At 51.0% G+C, this 11028-nt stretch overlaps 1 protein-coding gene across 1 annotated transcript; it reads right to left on the reverse strand.

Moving 5' to 3' along the window:
- Nucleotides 1-771: 771 nt before the first annotated feature.
- On the reverse strand, nt 772-9843 carry LOC115915908 (fructose-bisphosphate aldolase A-like; the record flags this gene model as incomplete). Its single annotated transcript, XM_030969617.1, has 3 exons — nt 9719-9843; nt 3881-4008; nt 772-983 (listed from the first exon to the last, which is right to left on the reverse strand). Coding segments are annotated over exons 2-3 (324 nt in total), but the record flags the coding sequence as incomplete, so codon positions are not given.
- Nucleotides 9844-11028: the final 1185 nt, after the last annotated feature.

The raw sequence follows: 11028 nt of genomic DNA on the forward strand, positions 1-11028 counted from the left end.
CTCTCCATGGCCAACCCAACTCAAGGAACACCCAACGCCCCTCAACGTCCCCGATGTCCCCGATGTCCCCAATGTCCTAGAGACCCCAAATGTCCCTGAATTGTCCCCACCTCCCCCTCTGAACCCACGTTAGATATGGTCACCACCCCTCTGTGCTCAACCCAACTCAAGGAACACCCAACGCCCCCAAATCCCCAAGTCTCTGAGGTGTCCCCAAGGTGTCCCCAAGGTGTCCCCAATGTCCTCAAGGTGTCCCCAATGTCCCAGAGACCTCAGCCATCCCCACCTCGCCCTCTGAACCCACGTCAGATATGGTCACCACCGCCCCATGGCCAACCCAACTCAAGGAACACCCAACGCCCCTCAACGTCCCGATGTCCTTGATGTCCCCAAGGTGTCCCCAAGGTCCCCAAGGTGTCCCCAATGTCCTCAAGACCCCAAATGTCCCTGAATTGTCCCCACCTCCCCCTCTGAACCCACCTCAGATGTGGCTCCTCTGCTCCCACCTCTCCATGGTCGACCCAACTCAACCAACACCCAACGTCCCCAAATCCCCAAGACCCCAATGGTGTCCCCAATGTCCCCGAGGTGTCCCCAATGTCCCAGAGACCTCAGCCATCCCCACCTCACCCTCTGAACCCACGTTAGATATGGTCACCACCTCTCCATGGCCAACCCAACTCAAGGAACACCCAACGCCCCTCAACGTCCCCGATGTCCCCGAGGTGTCCCCAATGGCCCCAGTGTCCCCGAGGCGTCCCCGGGCCTCACCTTGATGCCCACCAGGGCGCCCTTGTCGCGGATGACCTGCGGGAAGGGGCGCCCGTCGTCGGCCTTCTGGTACATGGTCTCGTGGAAGAGGATGACGCCGCCGATGCACGGCTCCACGCGCTTGTCGGCCGTGAAGAGCAGCTGCCGGTACCAGCGCCGGTTCTCCTCCGTGTTCTCGGCGCCCACCGAGCTCAGGCGCTTGGCGATGCTGCCTGGGGGGGGCACGGGCCGGTCAGAACCAGTATGGACCAGTATGGACCAGTATAAACCAGTATGCGCCAGTTAGAACCAGTATGGACCAGTATGGACCAGTATAAACCAGTATGCGCCAGTTAGAACCAGTATGGAGCAGTTAGAAACAGTATGGACCAGTATGGACCAGTTAGAACCAGTATAGACCAGTTAGAACCAGTATAAACCAGTATGGACCAGTATAAACCAGTATGGACCAGTTAGAACCAGTATAGACCAGTTAGAACCAGTACAAACCAGTATGGACCAGTATAAACCAGTATGGACCAGTTAGAACCAGTATAGACCAGTTAGAACCAGTATAAACCAGTATGGACCAGTATAAACCAGTATGGACCAGTACGAACCAATATAAACCAGTATGGACCCCTATGGACCAGTATAAACCAGTATGGACCAGTTAGAACCAGTATAGACCAGTTAAAACCAGTATAAACCAGTATGGACCCCTATGGACCAGTATAAACCAGTCTGGCTCAGACGTGTGGCAATGCTGCCTAATGGGAGCATGGACCAGTTAGAACCAGTATGGACCAGTTAGAACCAGTGTGGACCAGTCAGAACCACTATGGACCAGTTAGAACCAGTATGGACCAGTTAGAACCAGTATGGACCAGTTAGAACCAGTGTGGACCAGTATAAACCAGTATGGACCAGTTAGACCCAGTTAGAACCACTAATGACCCATATGAACCAGTACGGACCAGTAAGAACCAGTATGGCTCAGGCACTTGGTGATGCTGCCTAAAGGGGGCACGGACCAGTTAGAACCAGTATGGACCAGTATAAACCGGTATGAACCAGTATAAACCAGTATGGACCAGTTAGACCCAGTTAGAACCACTAATGACCCATATGAACCAGTACGGACCAGTAAGAACCAGTATGGCTCAGGCACTTGGTGATGCTGCCTAAAGGGGGCACGGACCAGTTAGAACCAGTATGGACCAGTATAAACCGGTATGAACCAGTATAAACCAGTATGGACCAGTTAGAACCAGTATAAACTGGTATAAACCAGTATAAACCAGTATGGACCAGTTAGAACCGGTATAAACCACTCTGGACCCCTATGGACCAGTAGGGACCAGTATAAACCAGTACAGCTTACACACTTAGTGATGCTGCCTGTGGGGGCATGGACCAGTTAGAACCAGTATAAACCAGTATGGACCAGTAAGAACCAGTATGGACCAGCATAAACCAGTATGGACCACTATAAACCAGTATGGACCAGTTAGAACCAGTACAGACCAGTTAGAACCAGTATGGACCACTACAAACCAGTATGGACCAGTTAGAACCAGTACGGACCACTTAGAACCAGTATGGACCAGTATGGACCAGTATAAACCAGTCAGGACCAGTATGGACCAGTATGGTTCAGCCACTTAGTGATGCTGCATGCGGGGGGACACAGCTCAGAACCAGTACAAACCAGTACAGACCAGTATAAACCAGTATGGACTGGTACGGAGCCCTCAGAACCAGTACAGACCAGTATAAACCAGTATGGACTGGTACAGAGCCCTCAGAACCAGTACAGACCAGTATAAACCAGTATGGACTCCTCAGAACCAGTACAAACCAGTATAAACCAGTACAAACCAGTACAAACCAGTGCCTCCCAGTATAAACCAGCACCTCCCAGTATAAACCAGCATCTCCCAGTATAAACCAACACCTCCCAGTATAAACCAGCGCCTCCCAGTGCTTCCTTATCTCATCCCAGTCCATCCCAATCCATTCCCAGTCCATTCCCAGTCCGTCCCAGTCCGTCCCAGTCCGTCCCCGTCCATTCCCAGTCTGTCCCAGTCCATCCCAGTCCCTCCCAGTCCATTTCCAGTCTGTCCCAGTCCATTTCCAGTCTGTCCCAGTCCATTCCCCGTTAGTTCCCAGTCCCTCCCAGTCTGTCCCAGTCCATTCCCAGTATAAACCAGTCTGCCCCAGTCCCTCCCAGTCTGTCCCAGTCCATTCCCAGTCCAACCCAGTGCCTCCCAGTCCGTCCCAGTCCATTCCCAGTCTCTCCCAGTCCATTCCCAGTCACTCCCAGTCCATTCCAGTCTGTCCCAGTCCATTTCCAGTCCATTCCCAGTCCATTCCCCGCTAGTTCCCAGTCCCTCCCAGTCTGTCCCAGTCCATTCCCAGTATAACCCAGTCCATTCCCAGTATAACCCAGTCCATTCCCAGTCCATTCCCAGTCTGTCCCAGTCCATTCCCAGTCTGTCCCAGTCCATCCCAGTCTGCCCCAGTCCATTTCCAGTCTGTCCCAGTCCATTCCCAGTACAAACCAGTATAAGCCAGTACAAACCAGTGGACTCGTCGGCAGCCAGGATGCCCTTGCCGGGGGCCACGATGCGCTGAGCGATGGCCCCAGTCTGTCCCAGTCCATTCCCAGTACAAACCAGTATAACCCAGTACAAACCAGTATAAGCCAGTACAAACCAGTGGACTCGTCGGCAGCCAGGATGCCCTTGCCGGGGGCCACGATGCGCTGAGCGATGGCCCCAGTCTGTCCCAGTCCATTCCCAGTACAAACCAGTATAACCCAGTACAAACCAGTATAAGCCAGTACAAACCAGTGGACTCGTCGGCAGCCAGGATGCCCTTGCCGGGGGCCACGATGCGCTGGACGATGGCCCCAGTGTGTCCCAGTCCATTCCCAGTACAAACCAGTATAAGCCAGTATAACCCAGCACAAACCAGTATAAGCCAGTACAAACCAGTGGACTCGTCGGCAGCCAGGATGCCCTTGCCGGGGGCCACGATGCGCTGGGCGATGGCCCCAGTGTGTCCCAGTCCATTCCCAGTACAAACCAGTATAACCCAGCACTAACCAGTATAAGCCAGTACAAACCAGTGGACTCGTCGGCAGCCAGGATGCCCTTGCCGGGGGCCACGATGCGCTGGGCGATGGCCGCCAGCTCCTTCTTCTGCTCGGGGGTCAGCGCGGCCACGGGAGGCGACATCCTGGCAGCGGCAGCACTGAGGGGACAGCGGTGATGGGGGAGGCACTGGGGGCACTGGGAGTGAACTGGGAGTGATGGGGGAGGCACTGGGGGCACTGGGAGTGAACTGGGGGCACTGGGAGTGAACTGGGAGTGATGGGGGAGGGACTGGGAGCACTGGGAGTGAACTGGGAGAGACTGGGGGCACTGGGAGTGAACTGGGGGCACTGGGAGTGAACTGGGAGGGCACTGGGAGGGACTGGGGGCACTGGGAGTGAACTGGGAGGGACTGGGGGCACTGGGAGTGATCTGGGAGGGCACTGGGGGCACTGGGAGTGAACTGGGGGCACTGGGAGTGAACTGGGAGTGATGGGGGAGGCACTGGGAGCACTGGGAGTGAACTGGGAGAGACTGGGGGCACTGGGAGTGAACTGGGGGCACTGGGAGTGAACTGGGAGGGCACTGGGAGGGACTGGGGGCACTGGGAGTGAACTGGGAGGGACTGGGGGCACTGGGAGTGATCTGGGAGGGCACTGGGGGCACTGGGAGTGAACTGGGGGCACTGGGAGTGAACTGGGAGGGCACTGGGAGGGACTGGGGGCACTGGGAGTGAACTGGGAGGGACTGGGGGCACTGGGAGGAACTGGGAGCACTGGGAGTGAACTGGGAGTGATGGGGGAGGGACTGGGGGCACTGGGAGGAACTGGGAGGGACTGGGGGCACTGGGAGTGAACTGGGAGCACTGGGAGTGAACTGGGAGTGAACTGGGGGCACTGGGAGTGAACTGGGAGCACTGGGAGTGAACTGGGAGGGCACTGGGGGCACTGGGAGTGATCTGGGAGGGCACTGGGAGCACTGGGAGTGAACTGGGACGGCACTGGGGGCACTGGGAGGGGACATCCTGACAGCGGTGACGTCACAGGGGTGGCAGTGACATCATCGGTCCCACACCCGGGGGGGGTCCCCAGAAAGGGAGGGAGGCGGGACTGGGAGGGACTGGGAGAGACTGGAAAAGGTCAGAGAGCACTGGGAAGGGACTGGGGGCACTGGGAGGAGATAAGGAGGGCACTGATAAGGACTGGGGGCACTGGGAGGGCACTGGGAGGAGACTGGGGACACTGGGAGGGGACTGGGAGGGACTGGGAGGGGACTGGGAACACTGGGAGGGACTGGGAGGAGAGTGGGGAGGACTGGGAGGGCACTGGGAGGAGACTGGGGACACTGGGAGTGAACTGGGAGGGACTGGGAGGGGACTGGGACTGAACTGGGGACACTGGGTGGGGACTGGGAACACTGGGAGGGAACTGGGAGGAGACTGGGGAGGACTGGGAGGGGACTGGGAGTGGTCTGGGGACACCGGGAGGGGACTGGGAACACTGGGAGGGCACTGGGGGCACTGGGAGGGGACTGGGAACACTGGGAGGGGACTGGGAGGACACTGAGGACACTGGGAGGGACTGGGAGGGGACTGGGAGTGGTCTGGGGACAGCAGGAGGGGACTGGGAACACTGGGAGGGGACTGGGGGCACTGGGAGGGAACTGGGAGGGACTGGGAGGAGACTGGGAGTGGTCGGGGGACACTGGGAGGAGACTGGGGAGGACTGGGAGGGGAGTGGGAGGGGACTGGGGACACTGGGGACACCGGGAATGGACTGGGAGGGGACTGGGAGTGAACTGGGGACACTGGGAGGGGACTGGGGACACTGGGTGTGGACTGGGAGGAGACTGGAGAGAATTGGGAGGGAACTGGGAAGTGACCTGGGGGCACTGGGACTGGACTGGGGGCACTGGGAGGGGACTGGGGGCACTGGGAGGGGACTGGGGGCACTGGGACTGGACTGGGGGCACTGGGACTGGACTGGGGGCACTGGGAGGGGACTGGGGGCACTGGGACTGGACTGGGGGCACTGGGACGGGACTGGGGGCACTGGGAGGGGACTGGGGGCACTGGGACTGGACTGGGGGCACTGGGAGGGGACTGGGGGCACTGGGACGGGACTGGGGGCACTGGGACGGGACTGGGGGCACTGGGACGGGACTGGGGGCACTGGGACTGGACTGGGGGCACTGGGACGGGACTGGGGGCACTGGGAGGGCACTGGGGGCACTGGGAGGAGATAAGGAGGGCACTGATAAGGACTGGGAGCACTGGGAGGGCACTGGGAGTGAACTGGGGAGGGAGAAGCCGCAGATTTTGGGGGAAGAACCCCGGGATTGGGGGAGGTGGAACCCCGGGATTTGAGGGGGGGGAAAAACTCAGGAAGTTTTGGGAAAAACCCCCAGGATTTTGAGGGGAAACCCCCAAGATCTGAAAGGGAAAACCCCAAAATTTTAAGGGGAAAACCCCAAAATTTTAGGGGAAAACCCAAAGATTTTGAAGGGAAACCTCCAAGATTTTGCAGGGAAACCTTCAAGATTTTGAGGTAAAAACCCCAAGATTTTTAGGGGAAAAAATCCAAATTTTTGAGGGGAAAAATCCAAGATTTCGAGGGCAAATTCCCAGGAGTTTAATGGGGAAACCCCAGGATTTTAAGGGGAAAACCCCAAGATTTTGAGGGAAAACCTCCAAAATTTTGAAGGGAAATCCCCAAATTTTTGAGGGGAATTCCCTAGGATTTTGAGGGAAAAATCCCAGGATTTTGAGGTGAAAACCCCAAGATTTTAAGGGTAAAACCCCAAGATTTTGAGGTGAAAGCCCCAAAATCTGAAAGGGAAAACCACCAAAATTTTGAGGGAAAATCACCAAAATTTTGAAGGGAAATCCCCAAAATTTTGAGGGGAAACTGCCAGGATTTTGAGGTAAAAACCCCAAAATTTTGAGGGGAAAACCCCGAGATTTGAAAGGGAAAACCCCAAGATTTTGAGGTAAAAACCCAAAGATTTTGAGGGGAAAGCCCCAAATTTTAAAGGCAAAATCCCCAAAATTTTGAGGGAAAATCCCCAAAATCTGCAAGGGAAATCCCCAAGGTTTTGAGAGGAAACATTCCGAATTTTTAGACAAATCCCCAACATTTTGAGGGGAAAACCGCAGGATTTTGAGGAGGAAAATCCCAAAATTTTGAGGGGAAAATCCCAAAATTTTGAGGGGAAAATCCCAAAATTTTGGAGGAAAAAAATCCCAAAAATTCAAGGGAAAGCTCCCAGGATTTTGAGGTAAAACCCCAATATTCGAAAATCAAAACCCCCAAAATTTTGAGGTGAAACCCCCAAAATTTGAAAGGGAAATATCAAGATTTTGAGGGAAAACCCGCAGGATTTTGAGGTGGAAACCCCAAAATTTTGAAGAGAAAACCCCAACAGTTTTAGGGAAAAAACCCAAGATTTTGAGGAAGAACCCCCAGAATCTGGAGGAAAAAACCCCAAAACTTTAAGGGAAAAGCCCCAAACTTTTTAAGGGAAAACCCCAAGATTTTGAGGGAAAACCCCCAGGATTTTGAGGATGAAAATCCCAAAATTTTGAGGGGAAAACCCCAAAATTTTGAAGAAAAACCCCAAAAGTTTTAGGGAAAAATCCCAAGATTTTGAGGGAAAACCCCCAGGATTTTGAGGAGGAAAATCCCAAAATTTTGAGGGGAAAACCCCAAGATTTTGGAGGAAAAAAATCCCAAAAATTCAAGGGAAAGCTCCAAACTTTTTAGGGGAAAACCCCAAGATTTTGAGGGAAAAACTCCAAAATTTGGAGGGGAAAATCCCAAGATTTTGAGGTAAAACCACCAAAATTTTGAAGGGAAATCCCTGAAATTTTGAGGTGAAAACCCCAAAATTTTGAGGAGAAAACCCCAAAAGTTTTAGGGAAAAAACCCAAGATTTTGAGGGAAAACCCCCAGGGTTTTGAGGATGAAAATCCCAAAATTTTGAGGGGAAAACCCCAAGAATTTGGAGGAAAAAACCCCAAAACTTTAAGGGAAAAGCCCCAAACTTTTTAGGGGAAAACCCCAAGATTTTGAGGGAAAAACTCCAAAATTTTGAAGGGAAATCCCTGAAAATTTGAGGGAAATTCCTCAAAATTTTGAGATGAAAACCCCAAAATTTTGAAGAAAAAACCCCAAAAGTTTTAGGGAAAAATCCCAAGATTTTGAGGGAAAACCCCCAGGATTTTGAGGATGAAAATCCCAAAATTTTGAGGGGAAAACCCCCAGAATTTGGAGGAAAAAAAATCCCAAAAATTCAAGGGAAATCTCCAAACTTTTTAGGGGAAAACCCCAAGATTTTGAGGGAAAAACTCCAAAATTTGGAGGGGAAAATCCCAAGATTTTGAGGTAAAACCACCAAAATTTTGAAGGGAAATCCCTGAAATTTTGAGGTGAAAACCCCAAAATTTTGAGGAGAAAACCCCAAAAGTTTTAGGGGAAAATCAAGATTTTGAGGGAAAACCCCCAGGATTTTGAGGAGGAAAATCCCAAAATTTTGAGGGGAAAACCCCAAGATTTTGGAGGAAAAATATCCCAAAAATTCAAGGGAAAGCTCCCAGGATTTTGAGGCAAAACCTCCAAAATTTTAAGGTAAAACCCCCAAAATTTTAAAATCAAAACCCCCAAATTTTTGGGGTAAAACCTGGGACGGGAACCCCCAAGATTTATGGGACAGGGAGGGTAAAAAAAAGCAGATTTTGGGGGTCAAAATGCAGATTTTGGGGCTGAAAAAGCAAATATTGGGATACGGGGAGGAAATTGTGAGCTAAAAAATCAGATTTTGGTGTCTGGGTGCAGATTTGGGGGTGAAAATGAAGATTTTGGGGGAGAAATGGAGATTTTGGGGTGAGGGGGAGAAATTGTGAGGTGAAAAGGGGAGATTTTGGTGCCTGAGGGGCAAATTTGGGACAAAAAATGCTGATTTGGGGGCAAAAATGGGGAAATTTGAGGCTGAAAGCGTCAAATTTGGGGCAGAAAAGCAAAATTGGGGTGAAATGGGGCTGGTTTGGGGTAAAAATGGTAAATTTGGGGTGAAAAAGGTGAATTTGGGGTAAAAAGGTCGAATTTGAGGTGACAAAGTTGAATTTGGGGTGAAAATGGTAAATTTGGGGTGGAAAAGTTGAATTTGGGGTAAAAAAGGTCAAATTTCGGGGTGGAAAAGTTGAATTTGGGGTAAAAAAGTCAAATTTTGGGGTGGAAAAGATGAATTTGGGGTAAAAATGTAAAATTTGAGCGCGTGGAAAAGTTGAATTTGGGGTAAAAAAGTCAAATTTTTTGGGGTGAAAAAGTTCAATTTGGGGTAAAAAAGGTCGAATTTGAGGTGAAAAAGTTGAGTAAAAAGGAAATTAAAAAACAAAAATTTGGGGTAAAAAGGTCAAATTTGGGGTGAAAAAGTTGGATTTGGGGTAAAAAAGGTCAAATTTGGGGTGAAAAAGTTGGATTTGGGGGTAAAAAAGGTCTAATTTGAGGTGAAAGAGTTGAATTTGGGGTAAAAAAAGTCAAATTTTGGGGTGGAAAAAGATGAATTTGGGGTAAAAAAAGTCAAATTTGGCGTGGGGAAAAGTTGAATTTGGGGTAAAAAAAGGTCAAATTTTTGGGGAAAAAGTTGGATGTGGGGTAAAAAGGTCCAAATTTGAGGTGAAAAAGTTGGATGTGGGGTAAAAAAAGGTCGAATTTGGAGGTGAAAAAAAGTTGAATTTGGGGTAAAAAAAGTAAAATTTGGCGGGAAAAAGTTGGATTTGGGGTAAAAAAGGTCAAATTTCGGGGTGGAAAAGTTGGATTTGGGAAGGAGAGGAAAACACCAAAGAGGAGAAAAAACCCTCGGGGGGAACTCACCGGGTGTCCGGTGTGTCCGGTGTGTCCGGCGGTGTCCGGGAGTGTCCGGCGGTGTCCGGGGTGTCCGGGAGCTGCGGGAGCCGAGCCGGCAATGAGCGAGCGAGCCCCGCAGCCGGGAAGGGCCTCGGGCCCGCCCCTCCCTTGCCAAGGGCGCTTCAGGGGAGGGGAGGAGGAGGAGGAGGAGGAGGAGGAGGAGGAGGGAGGAGGGAAGGGGAGGAGAGGAGGAGAACAGGGGGAAGGAGAGAAGAAAGCACCGGGCAGGGGCGCTCCTCCCCGCCCCGCCCGCCGGTGGAACCCCAAACTCGGCTTTGGAACCCCAAATCTGCCTTTGGAACCCCAAATCTGCCTTTGGAACCCCAAACTCGGCTTTGGGGTCATCAAATTCACACTTTGTACCCCAAATCTGCCTGTGGAACCCCAAATCCGCATCTGGAATAATCAAATTCACATTTTGCACCCCAAATCTGCTTTGGAATCATTAAATCCACACTTTGCACCCCAAATTTGCCTGTGGAACCCCAAATCTGCATCTGGAAACATCAAATTCACACTTTGCACCCCAAATCTGCTTTGGAATCATCAAATTCACACTTTGTACCCCAAATCTGCATCTGGGACCATCAAATCCTCACTTTGTACCCCAAATCTGCCTGTGGAACCCCAAATCTGCCTTTGGAACCCCAAATCTGCTTTGGAATCGAAAAATCCCAAGATTTTTGAGGGAAAAACCCCAAGTTTTAGAGGAAAATCTAAAATTTTTTGAGGAAAACCCCAAGATTTTGGAGGAAAGAAAAAATCCCAAAAATTCAAGGGAAAGCTCCCAGGATTTGAGGGGTAAAACCCCAATATTTTAAAAATCAAAACCCCCAAATTTTGAGGTGAAACCCCAAATTTGTTGAAAATAATGAATTTTGAGGCCAAACCCGCAGGATTTGAGGTGGAAACCCCAAAATTTTGAAGAAAAAACCCCAACAGTTTTAGGGAAAAACCAAGATTTTTGAGGAAAGAACCCCAAATTTTTGGAAAAACCATGAAACTTTAAAGGGAAAAAATAGAAACTTTTGAAGGAAAACCAAGATTTGAGGAAAACCCTGGGATTTTGAGGATGAAAATCCCGAAAATTTTAAGAGGAAAACCCCAAAATTTGAGAGAAACCCCAAAAAAGTTTTTGGGGAAAAAAATCAAGATTTTGAGAGGGAAGGCCCAGGATTTTTGAGGGAGGAAAATCCCAAAATTTTGAAGGGAAAACCCCAGAATTTGGAGGAAAAAAAATCCCAAAATTCAGGAAATCTCCAAACTTTTTGAGGAAA

This window comes from Camarhynchus parvulus, unplaced genomic scaffold, assembly GCF_901933205.1.
Source record: "Camarhynchus parvulus unplaced genomic scaffold, STF_HiC, whole genome shotgun sequence".
Lineage (NCBI taxonomy): Eukaryota > Metazoa > Chordata > Aves > Passeriformes > Thraupidae > Camarhynchus > Camarhynchus parvulus.